General features: G+C 49.3%; 1 protein-coding gene across 2 annotated transcripts in view; it reads right to left on the bottom strand.

The window, feature by feature from the left end:
• LOC146854882 (sodium- and chloride-dependent GABA transporter 1-like) overlaps positions 1 to 24436 on the bottom strand; it is a 510325-nt gene that overhangs the window by 133127 nt on the left and 352762 nt on the right. For both annotated transcript variants that reach the window (XM_085652291.1, XM_085652290.1), the window contains 3 exons: positions 19805 to 19939; positions 18633 to 18736; positions 18322 to 18446 (listed from right to left, as the gene is read on the bottom strand). In XM_085652291.1, coding sequence (XP_085508417.1) covers positions 18322 to 18446; positions 18633 to 18736; positions 19805 to 19939 — 364 coding nt within the window. The remainder of the gene's footprint in view (positions 1 to 18321; positions 18447 to 18632; positions 18737 to 19804; positions 19940 to 24436) is intronic.

Genomic DNA, 24436 nt, shown 5'->3' with positions numbered 1-24436 from the left:
GGAAAGAGGTGAAAGGAAAAAGCAAGCAGAAAAACGGAGCGAGAGAAAGAGTGAGAGGTCCACTGGACCACCAGGGATGAGGTGCAGGTATAGCCTGTGGGTGGAGGAGGGCCATGAACACCAAGACTCAAGAATGCAGGGGCTTAGGAGGGCCTCACTTGATGGTTGAGCTGCGAGGGTGGGAGAGCAATTTCACTGACAATAAGTCAGTGGTTTTGCTCGCCAGTCCCCGCAGCGGCTGCCATTATGTAGGGGTCAGGGAGGGCTGGACAGCTGGGAGGCAGGAGTGGGGAGGGGAAACTGGCTTGGGCTGGTCGCGCTGGGAGGGAGGGGCCATTGGGGCAGCAGCGGCGGGAATAAAGCGGGAGAGAGGTGCACAGAATAAAGAAATGAAAAGTGAAAGAAGGATGAAAAGTGATAGAAAGAGAGTGATAGTAAAAGGGTGAAAAACGAAGGTGAAAGGAATTAGGTGATAGAAAAAAGCAGGCAGAAAAATGGAGCGAGAGAAAGAGTGAGAGGTCCACTGGAGCACCAGGGATGAGGCGCAGGTATAGCCTGCAGGTGGAGGAGGGCCTCGAACACCAACACTCAAGAGTGCAGGGGCTCAGGAGGGCCTCACTTTATGTTGGAGCTGCGAGGGTGGGAGAGCAATTTCACAGACAATACGTCAGTGGTCTTGTTGTGCTTACAGTGGTCTTGCTGGATTGGTTAGAGTTTATGCAGGGCCACTGAATCAAACCACTTGCTTTGTTTCTCTATTCCCTTTACAAAACATTGGCACATTTGTTTAGGGTATACAAAATAGCAATGGATAACATTCAATAAGAAAACTAAAAATACCATGTTAAAAAAGTTTGAGTAGGTGTTAAAGTTTGGGAACTGTCAGAAAGTGTGGGACACCCCCGCGCCGCACGGCCACCAGCTGCTGCGTGTGCCCCTTTGCCCTGCCGCTTCTGCCTCGCTGCCGCTGACCACGCCCCCTCCGGCGTGGTCCGTGATCGCCTGCCGGTTCTCCTGAACTGCTGCTGGTTTGTGTTTTTGCCCTGTTTTGCCCCCATTTGTGCCTGTTTTTTATTGGGATTGTTGTGCCTGTGTTGTGCGTTTCCTTCCTGTTTGTCCGCCTACCTCGCCGCCCTCCGCTCTCCCTTCCCGCCACCGCCGCTTTCCCCGCCCCTTTTTTCTTCTGTACCCTCCCCGCTCCCGCCTCCCAGCTGCTCCGCCCACCCGCGCACTTGGCCTTAAATGGCGACCGTGCAACGCAGGTGAGTGTGACCCACTTGTGGGACACCCCCGCGCCGCACGGCCACCAGCTGCTGCGTGTGCCCCTTTGCCCTGCCGCTTCTGCCTCGCTGCCGCTGACCACGCCCCCTCCGGCGTGGTCCGTGATCGCCTGCCGGTTCTCCTGAACTGCTGCTGGTTTGTGTTTTTGCCCTGTTTTGCCCCCATTTGTGCCTGTTTTTTATTGGGATTGTTGTGCCTGTGTTGTGCGTTTCCTTCCTGTTTGTCCACCTACCTCGCCGCCCTCCGCTCTCCCTTCCCGCCACCGCCGCTTTCCCCGCCCCTTTTTTCTTCTGTACCCTCCCCGCTCCCGCCTCCCAGCTGCTCCGCCCACCCGCGCACTTGGCCTTAAATGGCGACCGTGCGACGCAGGTGAGTGTGACCCACTTGTGGGACACCCTCGCGCCGCACGGCCACCAGCTGCTGCGTGTGCCCCTTTGCCCTGCTGCTTCTGCCTCGCTGCCGCTGACCACGCCCCCTCCGGCGTGGTCCGTGATCGCCTGCCGGTTCTCCTGAACTGCTGCTGGTTTGTGTTTTTGCCCTGTTTTGCCCCCATTTGTGCCTGTTTTTTATTGGGATTGTTGTGCCTGTGTTGTGCGTTTCCTTCCTGTTTGTCCGCCTACCTCGCCGCCCTCCGCTCTCCCTTCCCGCCACCGCCGCTTTCCCCGCCCCTTTTTTCTTCTGTACCCTCCCCGCTCCCGCCTCCCAGCTGCTCCGCCCACCGGCGCACTTCGCCTTAAATGGCGACCGTGCGAACGCGCAGCGGTCATGCGCAGCGGGCGCGCCGATTGTGCGCCGAAGGCGCGCCAAAGGTAAGCCCGTCTGCGCCCGTCCGCGACCGGATCGCGACCAGCGCTAGGACCGCTGGCCCACGAAGACCCCGACCTACCCGACTGTCGTACTCCGCCGCCACCCTCATCGCACTCAACACCAGCCGACTCCCAGAATGCCACCAAGCCACTCCACGACGCACCCACGGACCTTTCAGCTGCCACGCCTGCAAATTCACCTGCATCCGGACCTGCCTCGCACCAGCACCCGCCAAGTCGAACACCAGCAGCACCCACCTCAAGTGCATCCTGCTCAACACCCGCTCCGTCCACAGACACGCCATCGAACTCTGGAACCTTCTAGACGCCACAGCCCCTGACGTTGCCTTCCTCACGGAGACCTGGATGAACGCCTCTTCAGCTCCCGACATCGCCATCGCTATCCCAGAGGGCTACAAGATCGTCCAGAGGGACCGCAACGCCAACCAGATGGGAGGAGGCATCGCCATCATCCACAGGAACACCATCCGTCTCACGACCAGCACCGACAACACCCTGACCAGCGCCGAACACCTGCATTTCCAGATCCACACCAACCCGAACACCACCCTCAGAGGCACCCTGATCTACCGACCCCCGGGACCACGCACACAATTCAGCGAGGAAATCGCCGACTTCGTCAGCCCGCATGCCCTCCCCTCCGCTGACTACATCCTCCTGGGGGACCTCAACTTCCATCTGGAGAACAACAACGACCACAACACCAGCACCCTGCTCGACAACCTCGCCAATCTCGGACTCAAGCAACTGGTGTCCACCCCCACCCACCTCGCCGGACACACACTCGACGCAGTCTTCTCTTCCAGCACAGACATCGACTTCAGCCACGCCACAGAGCTTCAATGGACGGACCACAACTGCGTCCACTTCACCTTCAAGAGAACGACGACCCACCACCACCAGCAACAGGCCGCCCGCAGAAGCTGGAACAAGATCACAGCAGACCAGCTCGCCACCTCCCTGAGCCAGCACCCTCCTGCCAGCTCAGCGAACCCCAGCCAGGCCGCCGACAACCTCACGAAGTGGATCAGCATCTGCGCGGACGAGCTCGCCCCGCTGAGGACCCCGCCCAGCAGACCCGGCAGCAAGAAAGCCCCGTGGTTCACCGACGAACTCAAGAGCTCCAAGAAGAACTGCCGAGCCCTCGAGAAAGTCTGGAGAAGGGAACCTACACCGGACAACAGGACCTCCTTCAAGCTTGCCACCCGGAAGCACCACCAGCTGATCCGCGCCGCCAAGAAAACAGCATTCAAGGACCGGTTGGACAACAACGCACACAACTGCAAGGAACTCTTCAACATCGTGAAAGAGCTTTCCAACCCCAGCGCAGGAAACAACGACATCACCCCATCGCAAGACCTCTGCAACTCCCTCGCTTCATACTTCCACAACAAGATCGCGGACATACACAACAGCTTCAACAACCAACCAACGCACACCATAACCGGACAACCACCCCCCACCACCACCCTCCACGCCTGGACCCCGATCAGCACCGAAGACACCATCCGCACGATGAACTCCATCCACTCCGGATCACCGACCGACCCCTGCCCTCACCACGTCTTCAACAAGGCCGACGCTGTCATCGCACCCCACCTGCGAGACATCATCAACACATCCTTCGACACGGCCACCTTCCCTGAGAGCTGGAAGCACGCCGAACTCAGCGCTCTACTCAAGAAACCAACAGCGGACCCCACCGAACTCAAGAACTACCGCCCCATCTCGCTCCTCCCGTTTCCAGCCAAAGTCATCGAGAAGACCGTCAACAAGCAGATGGCCGCCTTCCTCGAGACGAATGGATCCCTCGACCCCTCACAGTCCGGCTTCCGAGCCAATCACAGCACCGAGACCGCCCTCATCGCCGCCACCGATGACATCCGAGCCCTGATGGACAACGGAGAAACAGCGGCCCTCATCCTCCTAGACCTCTCCGCGGCATTCGACACTGTCTGCCACCGCACCCTAGTACAGCGCCTCAGCAACATCGGAATCCAGGACAAGGCGCTGGAATGGATCACCTCCTTCCTCGACGGAAGAACACAGAGAGTCCGCCTACCACCGTACAAGTCAGAGGCCTCCGAAGTCATCTGCGGCGTCCCTCAAGGATCATCTCTGAGCCCCACCCTCTTCAACGTCTACATGAGCCCCCTCGCGGCCATCGCACGCAAACACAACCTCAGCATAATCTCCTACGCCGACGACACCCAGCTGATCCTCTCCCTGACCAACGACCCCGCCTCCGCCAGAGCCAACCTGCACGAAGGGATGAAAGAGGTAGCCGAGTGGATGACGACCAGCCGCCTGAAACTGAACTCTGACAAGACGGAGGTCCTCATCCTGGGCTCTTCACCCTCTGCCTGGGACGACTCCTGGTGGCCTCCCGCCCTGGGCACCGCACTCAAACCAACGGACCACGCACGCAACCTGGGCTTCATCCTGGACTCCTCCCTCTCCATGACCAGGCAAGTCAACAACGTCTCCTCGGCGTGCTTCAACATCCTACGCATGCTACGGAAGATCTTCTGGTGGATCCCCACCGAGACCAGGAAGACCGTCACCCAGGCCCTCGTCACCAGCCGACTGGACTACGGCAACGCCCTCTACGCCGGTACCACCGCCAAGCTCCAGAAGAGACTCCAGCGGATCCAGAACGCCTCAGCCAGACTCATCCTCGACATCCCACGAACCAGCCACATCTCCGGACATCTGAGAGACCTTCACTGGCTCCCCGTCAACAAAAGAATCACCTTCCGCCTCCTCACCCACGCACACAAAGCCCTACACGACCAAGGCCCGAGCTACCTCAACAGCCGGATCAACTTCTACGCTCCCAAACGCCACCTCCGATCAGCCAACCATGCCCTCGCCGCCGTCCCCCGCATCCGAAGAGCGACTACAGGAGGAAGGTCCTTCTCCTACCTGGCCGCCAAGACCTGGAACTCCCTCCCGACCGACCTGCGCCTGACCCAAGACCACCTCTCCTTCAGGAAGAAGCTGAAGACCTGGCTGTTCGAGCAGCCCCCCCCCCCCCCCCAGCGCCTTGAGACCCTACGGGTATGTACCGCGCTCTATAAGTGTCATTGATTGAAAGTGGGCCTGGAGGTGCTGCCTATCTTTCTGTGGGATTAATGCATATGTAGGCCCTGTGCTATATGTCTTGCAGTCAGTTTAAGATCAGCGGTTATTGCAGACTGCTGGTGATGTGTGGACTGAAAAGGCACATACATGAAGACCCACTGGGTGGCAGCACATAATATGTGAAGTACGATTCAGAGAAGACATCTTAGATTACTGAGTCTACCTTACCTCATGATTGACAGTCTCCTTTCTAGGCACTCATGCTGCAGCCAGGACTTGCTACTTGATTCTGGATTCCTTTAATACAGACCTGTTACCTATTGAGGAACAGGGGCAGTGCGTCCATTGGGGGCGTTGGGGCGTTGCCCCCCCACCCCCGCCCACACCCGCAGCTCCCTCGGCGTCTCTGAACTTAGTTTACTTAAGTTCAGAGACGCCGAGGGTTGGGAGAACTGACAATGCATGTCAGTCAGCATGACGTCGGACCGTGGGCCGTCTGGCGTCATGTTGACTGACATGCATTGTCAGACAAGCCAGGGACAGGCAGCACTGCAGCACAAGTGCGCATGAGTGGGCATGGTGAGCTAATTTTTAGCCCGTGCCCAGTCATGCGCACTTGTGTTTTCACTGCCTTGCGCATACCCATTAGGAGCCCCTCGGTCTCCTAATGGGCAGGCGGCGGGCGAAGCGTAATCGGTGCCCTCAGCTAATCCTGGCGCTGCAGCAGCGCCAGGATTGGCGGAGGGGTTGCCACTCCAGTGCTGACGTGCTGTTCCTGTTTCAAGAGGGCAGAGGCGCCAACGCGGACCAGGAGCAGAGGCGGTCAGGTAAGTTTTCGTTTTAATTTTTTTATTTTATTCTCCCGTGCGACCCCCCGCGCGTGACCCCTCCCTCGCAACCCCCCCTCCCATCTTGCGACTGCCTCCTCGCTCTTTGAAGAATGTTTTTGCTGCATTGGAAAATAAAATACATACTGCGCGCGCGGCTCTGTATTCACAAACGTGGTCTTTTTAAACCATCCTGCTTTCGTTTTTTAATGATATAAGCAATGGGCATTAGGTCTTACTAGGCGCTATAGATAGCTAGTTCATGATGTTCAACCGATAGTGAGATGTGCTCTGTCGTAAGTCACTGCTTGAGCCCAGTTCTCCCGCTGCTGGCAGCTGCCTCCCCCCTCCTTTGTTCCCCCTCTTCCCTCTCTGTCTCGCTCCTCCCCATTTAGTAAAAAACCGGTCGGAGGCTTCAAGATACAGGTATTAATACTCTTTCCTCCTTTCGTTTATTTGCTTCCTTGTGAAATGGATCCAAAAAAGAAAAACACTTGCTGGAGTGGAAACGTAGTCTTTTGCTGACATTTTTCAATTTCTAAGTGCAGCTTCAGGGTAGAGAGAAATAAAACATTGAAAATATGAAAAATAACTAACTAAAGCAAGGTGGCCATATTGATTTATTCACACCTAAACACATTAGCGCCACATTACAGTGTTTGCCAGTGAAGCCCTACTTTTGTCGCCTCCTCGCTCTTTGAACAACCATGTTTTCCCTGGGTGGGAAACCACACTATTCCTGGAGGTACTGAAATACCTGCTTGTTGGGTGCGTGCATTGGAAAACAAAATGCATACTGCGGCTCTGTATTCACAAACGTGGTCTTTTGAAACCATTCTGATTTCGTTTTGTAATGATAAAAGCAATGGGCATTAGGTCAGCTCCGTTACTCTCACACGTTCCTTTCTACACCCTCGTTCCCTTATGTCACTGTTTCCTTCTCTTTCTATTCCCCGGTTAACTGACTTTTCTCTCTTGCTCTGGGGGTGAAGGCCGATGATGAGAAATACGCCCCAGACCGGACACCGGACCTTAAAAGAGTGGCAGCGCTAAGTGCCCACCACCTGCAATCACCGGTACATATTAGGCGCTATAGTAGAGTCTAGAGATAGTTCATCCGATTCTTGTGTGAGATGTGCTCTGTCGTAACTACTTGTCATTTGCTATGACGGGGAAATGGAGGTGCGGAGACAGAGAAAGTGACGAGGGAGGAAGGGATACTGAGATGTAGGGAGGGATAGCAAGCAAGATGGATGTGACAGCAACAAGATAGGAAGAGATAGCAAGATAGAAAGAGGAAGCAAGATAGGGAGAGAGGAGAGCATGGGGGGTTGCGAGACAATGGAAGGGGCAGCAAGAGACAGTCACCGGGCAGTGTCAGCAGCACCCAGCCAGTGACAGAGGAGGGGAGATGCTGAGATAGCGAAAGAGATAAGGTAGGAAGGGATACTTAGTGCCACTGGAAGAGAGTGACACCGATAGAGCAGCTTGCAGCCACTTACAGGTGAAGGTGGTGAATTGTGGGAGAGAGATGGGTAAAGAGAAAAGTGACAGTTCACAGAGGCACTTTCACAATTGCTTTATTAACCTTCCTGCTTTCTCAAATTTGCTTGAAAATGCACCATTTTTCTTCTCTTTTTTCAAAATTTTCACAGGAAGAGAATCGCAACGAAACCCCCTTATGGTGGTTCGGGCTCGCTTGCTACGCTCGCTCGCAACGGTGCAGTATACCAATCATTTTACGCCCACCACTTTCAAATGTCACCAGCCGCCCCTGTTGAGGAATGTTTGTTTTGATCAATGGACCAAGGAGAACTATCCTGAAATCGTGCTGTTGATGAAAATGAACTCTGAACTTGTAGTATGTCCAAACTATTGAAACTAGGGTTTATTACACAATAGAGTTATAGTGACCACTTTAAAGCGTATTGTTAGGGAAAATTAACCAGGGACTTGAACTATTTTAAAACTATTGAAACTGGGGTTAATATACAAAGAAGAGAAGTGACTTTTCTAAAATCATGTTAATGATGGAAACTAGCCTGAACTATTCTTGAACACTTAGTCATGCACTATGTATAAGTAGGCTCATAATTTCACCAAAAAGGCATTAGAGATTTTTAGTAGGAACATATTAATGTTAGATTTGGGAACAATAAGGTCTTAATGACATTTGGTTACCTCTCCAGTTTACAGAACTCAGCTTGGAACTATAATTCATCTTCACATGAAAGCGTGTTGTGATGACACGAGACAGTTCTAATAAGCAGAGGTCTATATGCACGTGTCACTTTTGAAATACTTTTTGCTCTTAAGTTTAGTTTTGCAGGAATTTTCAGTTTCTTATTGAACTATCGAGGGTTCGTTACACAGAGATAGAGTTTAGGTATATCTATTCACAATTGTAATTACGTTTAGTTCCATGAAAGACAGAACTCTTAAAATATCTCTTTGTTTTTTGATTACCAACATTCTGCATTCTACATTGAGTCAGTAGCTACTTTACCAGCATTAGACCTGACAACCTCTGATTCGCAAGGTTTTGATTCTGACTTACCCGAAGTGCGAAGATCTAGTCATTTTATTGGTATTTTAGTCCTCTTATGCTACAATTAACGATCCCTTCGAACAGTGCCCCTCGAGTCCTTTTTTACAGACCTAATAGCATTGTTTGGGAAGTGGTAGTGCCAAACGAAGTAGCAACCAAAAGGATTTTAATGCCTTAGTTGAATATTTTTTATTTGGCTGTGCAGAAGTTGTTTTCAGGAGTCATCCTGCAACGTATTCTTTTTTTTATTTTTTTTTATCTCTTTTTATTAACAGAGCTCAAGAGACACAGCACAAAAACAGTTCCATTAGTACATCATGGAGTAAACACAGTAGATCAATAGCAGTATGTTCATGAGGGAAGAAAGAGAAGTTTACACATCCAACAAGCATCTATACACCCACGCCCAACCCTCTATACTTTCGCCAGGGCACCCACACTTTTCCCCATTTTTTAGCACATCCCCTACTTCTATATACTGCTTTTACGGCCCGCTGGCACCAATCAAGATCACGTTTCCATTCCTCCAACTGCGGGGGTTCAGGTGCCCCCACCCCCTGGCAATGTTTCGCTTTGCTATACCCGCTGCCAGGGCCAACCATATTCCCACATATCTGGACCAGTCAGATTCACCTCTGATTGATCTTCGGCTCCAAAGGGACAGTCTCACCCACCACTCTGGTCAAAGTGTCTGTGACTTTCCACCAGAATTGAACTATCTCGGGACATTCCCATAGAATATGCAGGAAAGTACCCTCTCACTGACATCCCCTGACGAACAGTGCTGTCGGGATTCTACCCCATGTGTATAAATGGGTACGAGGATAATAAGTACGGTGTAGAAACTTGAGATGCACCAGTTGAAATCTAGAACATATTGCGACCTCTCTAGGGCTCTGAATTGCCTCCTGCCACTCCTTATTGTCTATGCTACCAAGACCCAGGCCTCCCGGAGAGTAATCAGAGGGGCTGGTACATTATTTAACAGTTTGCGGTATATTGTAGAAGTCGGTTTCTCGGTGATGGGGTCAAGTAACAGCCTATCTTCTAAAGGGGAGTATTCCGGAACCGAGACCCCACTGTGTATGTGAGTGCACAGAGCATGTATGAGTCTCATTTGATGGTATCTCTCAGACTGGTGTAGGCTGTATTCCTTCTGGAGAACCTCAAACGTGAGGGGGGAATCCCCTTTCCATGCATCCCCCGAGTATTCAATACCAATCAGTTTCCACTCTTTAAACCCATCAGCGCGGCCATGTCACGCAACGGATCACCCATCCATAACGGGGTGCTACCGGTCAGTGTTCCCGCCCAGCCCAAGAGTTTATTGGCCTCTCTCCAGCACTGTAGCACCACTTTCGTGTGTTCAGGCCACTCCGGACGCCATCTCCGAAAATACAAGGGGGGCTCACAATTTCCTCGTTGCATGGCGGCTTTATCAACCCTGTAGGCCGGCTCCTCCTCGCCTACATATATCCAGTCATTTATGACCTGAAGCTGCAAGTCCCAATAATACAGCCTGATATCCAGAATGGCCAAGCCCCCATCTTACACCCCCTTTTGTAACTTGTGAAGCGCGATTCTTGGGGAGCCCCCCTCCCACAACAGTGTCCGAATTGCCAGCGCTGTATGTTTGAATAAGGTTGGGGGGACCGGATAAGGGGTGTTCTGAAGAATATAGAGAAGCCTCGGTAATGTCTTCATTTTAAAAAGAGCCGCCCTACCCATGAGGGAGAGCGGGAGGGTGCGCAAATGACTTACATCTGCACCTAAGCGACTCATTTGGGGTCGAAGATTCCTATCCAGGAACACCTGCTGGTCTCGCGTGACATAGATGCCCAAATACGTAAAGCCCTCAGACACCAGTGGAAGCAAACACCGTGATGAAACCCTGGGGGGGGGGACCTGACAATGGAAAAATCACCGACTTTGACCAATTAATATTGTAGCCAGAATAGCTACCGAAGAGCTCCAAAATATGTAATACCCGCGCCATTGAATAATAAGGTTGGTGCCAGATACAAAACAATATCGTCAGCGTAAAGGGAATTGCGCTCCTCCCACCCCCCTGGTGCTGCTATACCCAAAATCATGGGATCCCTCCTGATCCAGTGCGCCAACTGCTCCAGCGCGAGAGCAAACAGGAGTGGGGATAAAGGGCACCCCTGCCTGGTGCCTCTACGCAATTTAAAGGATCTGGATAGTGCCCCGTTAACTCGCACTTGGGCCGTGGGCGTCTCATATAAGAGCCTAACCCAACCGCAAAAATTAGGACCGAAACTCAACCGTTGGACAACCATGAACAGGTATGGCCACTCAATACTATCAAAGGCCATTGATGCATCCAGCGCCATCATTGCAGTCTGTTGGGTCTCAGCACTACTATTATACATAAAAGGTGCTCAGGTTTGTTTTGTGTACGTGAGTGTAGGCATCTCACAAAAAGTTTAGGACTTGCCTTACACACCACCTGGTGTCATGCTTCATCATCGGCCGTCCTCGCCCTCTAAAAACGTGGTTTGATAGAGGGCGGGCATACACCTGACGACAGGGAGCGGCCTCATTTGTGTATAACAGTTTATGTTGGAGGCTGGCCTACTCCTGTTGCCCTGTTTGCCTCTAGTTCCCTTCCCCAGCACTGTCTGGGGCTAGTGTGGTCTCTTAGCACTACTAGTCATGTGCGGCACCCCATAGAGTCTCCGTAAATTATGCCGGGTACTTCTACTGGGCATGAACCCTGACTGGTCTACGTGGACCAATTCAGTAATTATAGACACCAACCTGTCTGCCAAGGCCTTTGCCAGAACCTTGGCCTCCACATTGATGAGGGAGATAGGACGGTAGGAACTACACTGGTCGGGTGGCTTCCTGGCTTTATAGATCACTACTATCGTCGCTGCCCTCTGGTCTGTCGTCAGCTGCCCTATTTCGCATGCCTCTAGCACCATTTCTCGAGCGGAGGTAGTATGATCTAGGCCTGTCTTTTGTAGATCTCTACCGGGAGCCAATTTGGACCCGATGCTTTCCCGGATTTAAGGGAGCCCAGAGCTTTACCCAGCTCTTCCTCCGTAAGGTCCGCCTCAAGTCGCTTGCACACTTCTGGGGACAACACAGGCAAGGCAAAATCTCTCAGAAATTCTGCCCAGTGCTCTTCCGACCTTGTGCAGACTGGTGCATAAACTCGCTCAAAATGTGCGGCAAAGGCCCCTGCTATATCATTGCTGGTGGACTTAAACGATCCAGTTGCATCACGCACCCCGTCACCCCTGATCTATCCCGGTCACGGCGTTCCAGCCACACCAGGAGCTTCAGGACCATGTCCCCAACGTCATATACCCGATGTTGCATAGCTAGCGCATAGGCGCACGCCTCGCCATCTGCCAGGGCCCTAAGGTCTCGCTGTCTCAGTGCCATCCTGTGTCGCAATTCCGCACATGAGGCAATTGCACTGTCTCCCTCCATCTGGCTAATTTCGTGCTCCAGTTGTCGAATCTGCAAGGACTCTTCCTTTTTCTGCGCTCCAATCAACGCCTGTGCCTGTCCCCTCAATACCGTCTTATAGGCCTCCCACATAGAAATGTGTGACTCCACAGACCCCTAATTTTCTTTAAAATATAGATCCGAGCCCTCTCGGAGCTTGTCCCCAATCGTTGGGTCCCGGAGACGCCAAGGGTCTATCCTCGGAAATGCAGCTCTATCGATAAACGGGCCTCTAAGAGTGACGCACACTGGAGAGTGATCCGAAATCCCCCGTGCCATGTGTTTGGAGTTGAGGAAGTCCGCCACCTTATCGTTTCGTGTAAAGAAATGATCTATCCTGGAGAAGGACTCATATCGTGCAGTAAAAGGTGTAGTGTCTCAATGAAGGATTGTGCGCCCGCCACAAGTCTACGATACTCATCGCCATGACGAAGTCTGCCAGACCTCATTCCCCTTGCCTGCCAGTCAGGTAGCCAGACCGGTTCATCTCTGGGTCCATAACTGCGTTTGTGTCCCCTCCAATAAGGAGGACACCTAGGGGAAGGTCTGCTATGAATGCACTAAACTTTGGGAGAGTCACCGAGTGGAGACCCCGCAGTATATAGCAAGAGAAAAGTACAATCTGATGCCCCTCTCATTTACCCGCTGCCGCAACAAAACATCCTGCATCATCCGTCCGTGTGCCCAGTATGACAAAGGGCAGTGTGTTGCGTAGCAGGATTCCCACCACCCGTGCCCCCGACATAAACCCAGAATGTGCTATCATTTTGTAACCAAAACGGTCTAAGGCCTTGGATCAGAACTACGTCTGGGGAGTGCCTCTTACTGTGCTGCAGAACTAATGTGTGCCTGGTCTTGTTCCCAAGACCATTCACATTCCAGGTCCATATCTGCATACTAGATGGGTCTCCAATGGTTACGAGTAGTGCCTATATTAGTGGAGTATGCCCTCGCCAGTAGAATACTCTCTGTGTCGACCTCCAAAAACTGGTGAATATCAAGGTTTTGAGCATATATCCCCTCCCCTCCAAACAAAATAAACAAGAAACCCAACTCCCCCTTCCCTGCAACCTTGCTGGGTGAGTCCCCAACCTCCCACCACCCAAATGTGCAGAGTGCCTGTCGCCCAAACTGTGCAGAAAGAAACATTTCTGAGGAGCCGTGGACTAGCCTCCAGCATGAAGTAGTCTATGTCTGCTGACAGAGATTATAAGCACGTAACATAAAGTTAAAAGGCCCTCTACAATGACGAACCGCTGAGGCGACCCACCTGCACACCTAGACAAGAAAGGAAAGGATAGACGGGCCATGTACTGCGGCAGACTGTTCAAAAGCTGAAGGCTCCCTTTGTCATGTCTCCTCCCTCCCAGGACCCACTGACACCCTAGATAGTGTTCACAAAGGAATGCAGTTCAGTTTCAGCAAATTAAGGGGTGTCCCACTGGTCACTTATCTGTCCGTTGCCGTTGTGTCTGGCCACTGGGTGACCGCTCAGTCTCTTGTTCAAGCTCCTCGCGGCCCTGTTCCGTCCCGGACCAGTGTTGACCTCCTTTGCGACAGACAGTTCGCCAGCCCTCCAGCCAGTCGCTTGCATCCGCCGGCGTGTCAAAGAAGTATGCTTTCCCTCCATCTAGAATTTTAAGCCTGGCTGGAAAGAGCATCATATATTTCACATTTTGTTCCTGGAGAGATCTTTTGACGGCATCAAAGTCCGGAAAGAAGCGGATGGTGGCATTTTCTTGCCGGAGGTCGCCATGCATACGTGCCGCTTGCAAGATAGCATCCCTATCCCTGAAGTTCAGGATGCGGGCAATGATTGTACGTGGGGGGCCCTGGGATGAGGCCTGCCTCCCAGAGCCCTATGAGCACGTTCTACTGAAAAGAAGTTCGACAGGCATTCGGGCTTCAGGTGATTTAAGATTAGGTCCTCCAGGAACAAGTTCGTTGACGGTCCATCCATTCCCTCCGGCACCCCCACCACATGAATATTGTTGCGCCGGGCTCTCCCTTCCTGGTCCTCAAGCCAGGCGTAAATGTCTGATTGATTCTTCATGAGAGTGGCAACCTGGTCTTCGAGACGTTTTGTTTTAGACTGCAGGACCCTAATGCCCGCCTGCGCCGTGGAGACCTTCTCGGAGATTTTGCGGAGGTCAGCGCGCAGGAGGTTCACCTCCTCAGTTACGGAGTCAAGCTTTGGCTCCAGAGTGCCTTTCAGCTCCCTGATGGCCCTCATAATGTCTTTGAAGGATGGATCTGGGGTATGGTCATCGATTTCCTCCTGCGGGCTCCCTCCTGTCACCCCCTCCTCACGACCCGTGGCCACTGTATACTTGTCAATTTGGTTGGCCTGTCCAGGCCGCGGCACTTTATTGCGGCCCATGGCGTAGTCCGTTGTCTGCCTGAAGTGTTGCCCAGAGATTAAGGGTGCCCCCGCAGTCACTGACACCCCAGGGGACCCTCCCCGGCTACACAGGATGTCAGTCTGCCGTTCGCCACCACCACCGCCAAGCCGCAGGTTCCACTCACCAGACAGGAGTAAGCAAGGAGTATGCCCTCCTCCTATACGTAGGTGGCAGTGCCCCACGCACCCCCACAAGTCAGGATCACTACTCTGTCGGATGGTTGAAATTCCCAGGTGTTGCTAGGACGTAGTGGCAGTCTCCACTGCCCAGGATCGGAAGACACTGCCCACCTGTGTGCCCGATGGGTGAGGGGGATCATGCCGCTGAACTCCCTCTTGGCCGCTAAATCACAGCAGTGTCCAATGCCCAGAACGCATTCAGACCACAATGCTTAAATAGTCAAGCCTGCAAGTGCCGGGCTCACCACACGCTTGGCCGAGGAGCAGTTTGATCTCCCGGCTGCAGTGCCACTGACCTTCGGTGCAGTCCGGAGCAGCTCACAGACCGAGCCTTACACACACCGGTATGCACGCGTTGTTTCTCCGCAGCTCTCCAACGGCAACAGCAAAGCCTCAGGAGCCCGTCTGGGGCCACTGTTACCCGCCGCCACAGATGAGCAGCTGGATGAAAGGTCTCCATCTACAAATCCTGGGAGGTCGCCATCTTGTTTTCGCGAGCCGCCGTCCGCGACTCGCTTTTACTCGGTTTTCTGCCCTTTTCTGCTGGGTTTGCTCGCACCGCGCTATCACCGCCTCGTCCCTGCCACACTATCTCCTGTAATCTGCCTGCTGGGCCAAGGATTGCAACAGATTTTATGGGCTAATGCGCTGTCTGCTAGCGCAGTGCGATCAACTAGCGGCCATCTTCCGCAGCTGCTAGCCACGCCCCCCCTGCAACGCATTCTTAAATCACTGAAAGAGGGTGGCTCTTCGTAGGGGCCACTTTTCTTCTAGGCAGTAAAGTAATAAACTCTGTCTCTAGCCTTCCCTATTTCAGTCAACGGCCTTCCGTTGTGGCATACTCCTGACGAAGGTTTGAGGGAAGAGCTGAATTAAACGATTTAGAGATGAATAAACCATGAAACAAGCATTGTCCGCTGTAGTCTGGCATGCTGTAGACTGATCCAATCACAGCCCTATGTATAACAAACAGGGCAATACAAATGAACGTATAATAAAATTCAGAGCTCAAAGCCATGATAAATATTAGAAATAGGCACTCCTACCTCTTCTTACTGATTTACAGATCATTAGTTAATAGTGTAGATATACTTAAACCAGACTATTACACCAACTTGCTCAAGGGCCTCACTCAATACTGCTTTGCCTTCTCGCTCTTGACAAAGTTATAAGTTTTGCCACTAGAACTAGAATCCGTCAGCCTGAATTCTCTATTAACTCCAAGCTGGAGGTACCTCTTCTTGTTAATTTGAACCTGCTAGACTGTGCCTTTATTGTTTTACCTTCAGTCCTAGAGTTCATACAGGACCTCACTTCACATATCCTATAGCCGGGTTTGATGGCCTGTTATAGATTTCTGTCTGACTTCCATCACTACCATTTTCATCCTACATCCTTGGACATCCAACCGGACAACCAGTCCTAGGATGCTTGTTTCCAGTCCAGGGAGGACCTGGCTTGGCAGTTCGGACTGGACTGTTCCCATGAGGCACAGGGTCAAGATTGATTTGCATATGGCTGGGTTCAAACTGGAATGGCTTTGTGAGCAAAACAACGATGGATTTAGGCCCTCATCTCTGTACTGGGGTGAATGTATGACATTTTTCTGCATTCTGTCTATCAACTGTTGTTTTTGCATTTGTCACCCCGAGTGGGACAGGTATGCCCAGACGTGGGTCCCGTGCTCTCCATGCCACTGGAATCAAGCTATCCTGGCTGAAGAGGGGTGAAACCCCGAAACCAGTCCTAGGATGCTTGTTTCCAGTCCAGGGAGGACCTGGCTTGGCAGGTTGGGCTGGACTATTCCCATGAGGCACAGGGTCAAGACTGATTTGCATATGGCTGGGTTCAAGCTGGAATGGCATGGTTAGCAAAAAAACAATGGATTTAGGCCCAGATCTCTGCACTGGGACGAATGTATGACATTGTTCTGCATTCTGTCCATCAGCTGTTGTTTTTGCATAATTAAGTATGGTTACAGTTCCATTAGGGAGCAATTAGTTGGTACTGCATCTCAAAGAAGGTGCAAATTGTGCAAAACTACCAAATGACAGCTTTCAATAACAGGGTTGATTTCCACATATTGATTCGAAGTGACATCATAGATAGTGAGAACTAAGGATGAGTTGCCTAAATTGTCACTCGGACTCTTGCATTGGAAACCTCAACATTATTGACAGCTACCCCAACTACAAAGGTATGTTGTGTGTGACCACCATGAACACCTTCACTTTAAGCTAATCCCACGGTAAAGGTGTGTGGGGTGGGTTTTACGGAACAGCCACACACAATACGTCCTTGAATCATTCTCACTCCTAGACCCCACCACCATCACATTAAATATGAAAGAAAGACCTGGCATCTTGCTATCCCCCAACCCACTTGCTCCACCCGACTTGCTTTTCCTTTCCTTATCCACATATATTGATTTTAAAAAAATCACAGCCTTCCTCTCTTTCCCACTTTCCTTAAGGCTCCTCCTACCTTCCTAAAACTACAAATTTTAATACCTGGCATCTTGGCGCCCTTTCCTTCCCCAGTTGTGTTGTGTTCGCCACCTTGTCGGTGCGCCGGGACGCTCCTTCGCTGGAGCAGCCGTGCGCAATACAAATAGCACTAACATAACATAACATAACATATTGGCAGGGGCCAGTGACAGAGAACATTTACCATTCAAGATGGTACCTCCACTGCTTTGTGCACCCACAGGCAGAGGGGAGACCGGTTTATGCTGCCAAAGAGTCAGTTGGCATTGGTCCATCTCACTTAAGTTGCCAGAGATTCTAGGGAAGAGCATAAAAGCAGCAGCGATGATATTCACCATCCACCATTCCAACGCCCTCACAGTTCTCTGGAGACCAGAGGGAGGAATTGGATTAGCGTCTGCCCTACCACCTCTTCCCTAGGGTCCCCGGAGACTATACATAGAGGAAGCAGCAGCTGTGAGGTTCATACACTATAGCAGGTAATATATGAATCTGGGGCTCACGATAATGATGTCAAAGTCGTAAACAACAATCCCGTTTCATGGCTTGCCTAGTCTAGAATAGGCCTGGGCGTGTAATTTCACTCCACTCTCAGAGTTTGCAGAGATTTTCCCACTCTGCGCTCTGCGTAGAGTTCCAAAAAACTCTGTGGAGAGGCGTTCTTTCCTCGATCACCAATGGTAAGTTGGTGAGCGCGAGTGAGAAAAGTCTTACTCCGGACCTTCAGCCAAGATTTCTCAATGCGGATGGTCGCTACTGCTCACGTTGAGAGACCTTCCATTCGGTCTGAGGGAGCCACCATTCAAGTAGAATATCTACCTGAGAGGCTGAAAGAAGCAGCACCCTCTTGCACTGTGTGTGGTGCCATTCCCGCTTTTACAGCGGGGGACAAACACCTAGTGCTAAAAATCTGTGCAAACGGAGATACATAAGGCACTCTGCCACTTGCAGAACTCCGTGTAGTGCAGCAGAGTTTTTTGGAACTCCGCAAACTCCTCCCAGGCCAGTATAGAAGGGACATTTTCTATTCTCCCATACCATTCCATTTATCATGCAAAGTGAATTAAGTTTTCAAGCCTTCAAAAGACCAGAAAGGGATATGTTAATTCCATTACTATAAAAGTATCTGCTTAGTTCATGCCAGATATTTTCAGTCCTATTACTCCTACATCTGCAACATTACCAGACGTCCTGTCACTGGCTTTACCTGAAGCCGCCAGCTCAGAAATGGATTTCTTGGTGATGTGAGACATGAACCCAACGATGGAGAAGATGACCAGTCCTGCAAACATGCTGGTGGTGGAATTTATACCACACACAATGATGGCATCCCTGAAAGACAGAGGTTGTTTAATATTAAGCCACTGTATGCTCTATCTGGCAGATATGGCCACATTTGTGAAGGCAATAGAACAAAGGCAATGGCAGGTTTGAATGGGTGTTGTCAGAGTGAGGTTCAGAGGATTCATTCTTGACTTTAGTCATAAGGTAAATGTGAACGGTATCGATGCAGCTCACCTGTAGACATTGTTGTTGAACGAGTTGTAACTTCCAAGGGCAATAAGAGAGCCTAGCCCAAGGCCATAGGAGAAAAAGATTTGTGTGGCTGCATCCATCCAGACCTGCACAGAAATAGCAGACCTTAGTGCTTTAATCCTTGTGACATCCTCCCCCAACCCCCCACACTGCTTTACAGCAGGATCATTTTTAGTGGATCTCAATCCCTCACCATTCACAATGAGCATTCATCTCTTGGAAATTGCCCCACTTGCACGCGACAGTTGCTTTCATGAGGAAGGTGGGGAACGTGGAAAGTCAAAAGACTGCTGGATCTTAGAATGCTTTTTATTTTGAGCGCAGGAATACAGTATGGGGTCTCAGCAGTCTGGAATTAGGTATCGTGATAGGCTTGGCCGTTTAATTGAATGAAGCCCTGATTTGCTCACAAGGCTGGGTCCTTGGCGGTGAGCCCCCAGACAGCCACAAAACTGGACATTTGAGGCATTTAATGGCCGAACTGGGATCATTGGGTGAGCGGTGTGGGTTTGTGTACAGAGTTAGATGTTTAAGGATTGTGAACCAGACATGAAGAGAGAGATGGAGGTATGAGGAAAGAGGTTGAAGTTTGGGGAGAGAACTATGAGGCTAAAGCCATGCTCCACCTAAAATAGAGCCATAATAAAACCCACAACATGTGAACTACACGTGAAATGCAATGACTTGATTTTCAATTGTAATTGTTTTCAAACACGGATGGGGGATGGAGGGAGGAGGCACATACGGTTAGTTACTTACCAGCGGGTGGAGTAGGGTTTACCTCGAGCCCTCTAACTTAATAACCATGTGCAATTGCTACTGCGTCATATAAGCACTACTGCTTAAAATAAAATCCCTACACTTACATGTCTGTGTGTCCAATAGAGCCATGAGGTTATTCTGCCCTCAGTCCTCAATCAGTCACCTATGATATATATATATATTTGTAATTTTAAAAAAGCCACTCTGAGTTTAAATTATTATAATTTATATGTTTACATGGAGGACAGTGTCATAGGAGTATCAACTGCATTTTCACTAACGCACCATTTTTCTGTGACATAATACGTTATATTCGTTTGATGTTTTGTAGTAAATTGGTTATGGAATAGGATATGTCTCAGCCATGGGGCTCCTGAACAGTCATCACATACCTCAGACTGGTAGAGCTTGCTGAAGTTCGGCGTGAGATAGAAGAGAATGCCCTCTTTGGCTCCTGGCAGAGTGACTCCCCGAATGAAGAGAATGGCGAGCATGAAGTAGGGATAGGTAGCTGAAAAATAGACCACCTGGGAGAGGAAGAAAGAAAAATAGAAGGTAAAGAAAGACTAAGAGTGACATAGACCGGGTGGGAACCCCACACAGACATGAATGGTCGATTTTTTGGTTAATAACTAATTCATCATCTGAACAAATGTCAGAATGGTAAGAGGAAGACACCTGATTTAGTGCATTTGCTTGCTTTTGCACTGATGTGAAGACAGAAAAAGATTACGCGGTAATCACTGAGGAATTATCTGTTGTTGAGACTGCTTTTGTTGCCGTGGAACGTTTTCCTACTCAAATTACAAACTTTCAAATGTATTACAATTGTCGAAAACCGTTATGCATACTTAAAAGGCAGAGGTACAGCAAATATTAACTGCACGAATACACCAAATCAGCAGTGAATTGGTAAGTTAAAACACCATAAACTAGGGGAATGGAGAGGAGCTGGAATAGAGTCCTGTAAAATTCAGTCTATCATAAAATTAAGATAATCCCAACATGTCGCTTTCGACCCCCCCTCCCAAAACATTGTTGATAAAGTTTAACTTTTCCTTTCTCTTGCTTCTCAGTCCAATACCTGGGGATCAGCTTGTCCTCAGTGTATTGTTTGAGACAACTTCACTGATGTAACTTCATGCTCCCACACTGATTATGCAGCTTTTTTAGTGGATTTCTCAGAATGTACTTGCACCAAATGCAGCCAGCCAGTTTCACGGATGTTTGCCTTTAATAAATAAATAAACAGAGAGTATTTGGTAGTAAGCACATGACATGAGGTCAATGGCATTGAACGGCTTGGTTTCGTGAAGGTTTGCAGGCTAGAATTAGCAGGGACCAAAGTTGGAAGGAAGTGATGGCTTCCCTGTTCATCAGGCCTTTGTCACAACAAAGGCGGCAGTGATAAATGTGGCTCTCGTTCACTTATGTACAAGATGTCGTTGGAACTGATGACGCCGTTCAGGTATGGGATGATACAGTGTTCGGGCAAGCTGACTCATTGGGTTGATGTAGCTCAATGTTATACAAACAAAAACAATGGTTCTGGCGAGCGTACGTGCTATTTCTTTTAGAAGAATTATTTCTTTATGTATTATTATACAACCTTCATTAATGTAATCTGCAATATTTACAAACAATGGCACACATAGCAAAGAACACTGACGCAAATTGATGAGTATTCTGGTATTTTATATCAATTAAAGCATTTATATATACCCACAAGTTTATAAACAAGGCTGTCAAAACAAGGTGAAGTCTGCAATGATGTGTACTAAAGTGACATTTGTGCTCAGTGGTAGAACATAGTGCATATATTATGCACACAGTGATTAAAACCACAGTGTATACAAGGGAAGAGAATGGTGAGGGCCAGAATGTTACGACAGACTCCATGACTCTGGTGCTAGAACAAATTATTCAATCATTTGCACCCAGAGACTTGATAAATCTGGACCATATAAGATCGCCGACGTTTCAACCCAATCAATGCTTAATTAAGAAGTCAAGGCGGGTCTTCATCAGGACAGGTGTAGGGGAGTATGAGATGACAGCCTATGGATGAGGAAATTATAAATCAAAGTGTGTTCCATATGAGATACCAGTCATGGCACGCAAATTAGTGTTAAGGTAAGGGTGACAACACTCACCCTAAATAAATCACAGAGTCAATCATGATTTATAGGTCATCACAAAATCACTAGGCTCAACCAATCCAAGTGATGTGATCTATGGGGTTAACATCTGAGTATTAAATAAAAATACACCCTGGTCCCACCTCTGATTGCTGGACCACACATATTAATACTGTGAAACCAGAGCAAACGAGCCCTCAAAAGCAAACTCACCAGCTGTGGTCTTGCTGCCACCTGGGAGATCTAAAAGAAGCGGGATAATGTGTTTAAGTTAATCTCGCTACGTGTTAAAAGGACATGATTGTCCCTTCAACACACTCGCTGAAACCCACTTGGGGGCTTTACCTGCTGTACTCAAGTAACTTCGTAGATGCGCTGGGTAATTTCAATCAAGTATGTGAAGCCAGGTGTGAGTCCTGGTTCAATACTGCCATCTCATAGCAAGTAACGGTATTAATGGCAGGCTTAGATAAACGCTATGTGGCGCATGCGTGCAAGCACATGTGACGCAATCGGGCGGGCAGCAGCTAAATGCCGGCAAACTGATCGTTTATGGCGTAACTAAGGAACGCAGAGCGCGTCACTTGCCAGGAAGTAAATTCAATCATAGCCAGTGTCTGCAGCCTGAGTGGCTGGCATAGCCTAGAAATGAGATTGTGTTGGTGAACAATTACGGTCATTGAAGATATCCTCATATTAAGGCCGTGACTAAAGACCGGCACAGGGATTAAAATAGTGGCATTGGATGCAGTTACTTGCACAATCAGTGCAAATGCGAGGATCACCATATACGTGTGGCATACCTAAGTAACGCATGGTGTATCGATTGCCATATATTTACATATTGAGGCGGCCACCGCCTCGGTTGTGAATAATCAATGTACTTAAAATTGTGTGCATACTGAGGCTGTAACAATTACGAATTCCAAGTCTAGCCAAGTGACTAAATATATAGTTACAAAATTGCAATAGTAGTCATACAACCCCAATTACATGCACAATCGGTGCAGGGTAACGATCTCTTGTGTGTATCACATTGGGAAAGAATTACATAATGCCACACCAATTTGAAACAGTTGATAGGTGGCACATAAGATGTATACACAATCAATGTCCAAATAAACAGTTAGTGGACATAGTAGATGGCACATTGGGTTCAGTCGGTTTTCATGTACATATAAGCATATGTGAATGAGCGATGTTTTATAACTGCCCATCTGTCTAGATGTTTCCTCAAGCTCTTTGAGTCCCTCAGCTACTGTATTTAGAGAGTGAATCCACTTACATTCTTTAAAGTTCAGAGACTCAGATAAGGAACCACCTCTAGGATGGGGGCAGATGTTCTCTTATACCCATCGTAGGCTCTCTGGAGGATGGTTGTATGTAGTGAAGTGCTCAACGATCGGGGCGCCTTGTACCTTACACCTCACTCTGCTCATATGTTGCAATACTCTAGCTTTTACCTTCTGAGTGGTCTGCCCTACATACAACATATTGCACGGACAACGGATGACATACACCACATTAGTACTGTTGCACTTGGTGAATAGTGGCAGCTTGTGTGTCCTGCTGTTGTGTGCAAAGGTGGATCCCTCAATAGTCAATGGACAAGCCTTACATTGGCCACATTTGTGATGTCCAATTATAGGTGGCAGGCCCAAATGGCCCTTGAGATCAGGTGGCTTAAGGTAGGCTTTAACAGCATTGTCCTTGATATTCTTGCCTCTTTTGAAAGCAAACACCGGATCTTCTTTAGTGTCAAGCTCAGTAGCATGGAATTGCCCTCGTGACCAGCTGCTACAAGTCAAACACAAACTTACAAGAACTGAAAATATCGTCTGTGTGACTACGTTCAATTCCAAAAGTAATGACATAAAAAAGATTGTGAAAAAGTGCTGGAATCTGGTTGCTACTGAACTTAACACTACAGAAGATCCGGTGTTTGCTTTCAAAAGAGGCAAGAATATCAAGGACACTGTTGTTAAATCAATCAATCAATCATTAATCTTTATTTCGACTTCATAAAGTCATAAAAGAAGAACATTAGAAATAAAACCAAACACTACAATTATTATACATCATTAAAAATTGTTGGTGAGAAGTTATAGCATCTACAAGAATATTGACCAGGAAGCAGGAGATCATGTAATCCAGTTAAATTTCATTTTGTCAAGAAAGTTCTTCTAATAATCCATACAGCAGCTAAATACTTGCTAACAGCAAATACAGTTAAAGGGGATAAGTCCGTTTTCAACAGTCGGAAGGCATCCAAATGGTGCCTAAAACCCCAGTTTCTGCAGATGGGAATAATCCACTTTTTTCTTGATTTCGTGTAGAATGGACAAAAAACAGTACATGAGTTTCATTTTCTAGCTCATCATTACATGCAGGACAATTTTTAGGAGAGGATGGATGCCAGCTGCTAGTAAGAGCTCTTATTGGCAATGCATTGTGTCTCCATTGAAGGAATAGTTTCCTAAGGGCAATGGGGTTAATGTCGTCCAGGACTGTCTCAAGCTTGTAGTAGTCCTTCATGGTTACGAAAGTAGTAGTCATCATCCCAGTTTAATCATTTGCTAAAAGAGCGGTCAAATTACGTTCGTAATACAATGCGACCAAAGCTTTACGAGATAACGTGCTACAGGCTTCTTGAGGATTTATCCACAGGGCCGATAGACCCAAACGGGATAACTCATTCTTTATGTAAATTAACCATGGAATTTTTCGCAGAACTGCGTGCTGAAAAAATTCCATAAATTCAGCCCGGTAGCACGAAAGTTCAGGGGTTACCCAAAGTCGCCTCAAGAAAGTCAAAGGCTTCACACCTGATACCTCCTTTATTGATCTTAGACCCAGATCGAGCCTGAGGGGGAGAAGAGGTGTACT

The sequence above is a fragment of the Triturus cristatus genome, chromosome 4_1 (assembly GCF_964204655.1).
Source record: "Triturus cristatus chromosome 4_1, aTriCri1.1, whole genome shotgun sequence".
Lineage (NCBI taxonomy): Eukaryota > Metazoa > Chordata > Amphibia > Caudata > Salamandridae > Triturus > Triturus cristatus.
Note: the sequence above shows the minus strand (reverse complement) of the source record. Positions and strands in the feature narration are given on the sequence as shown.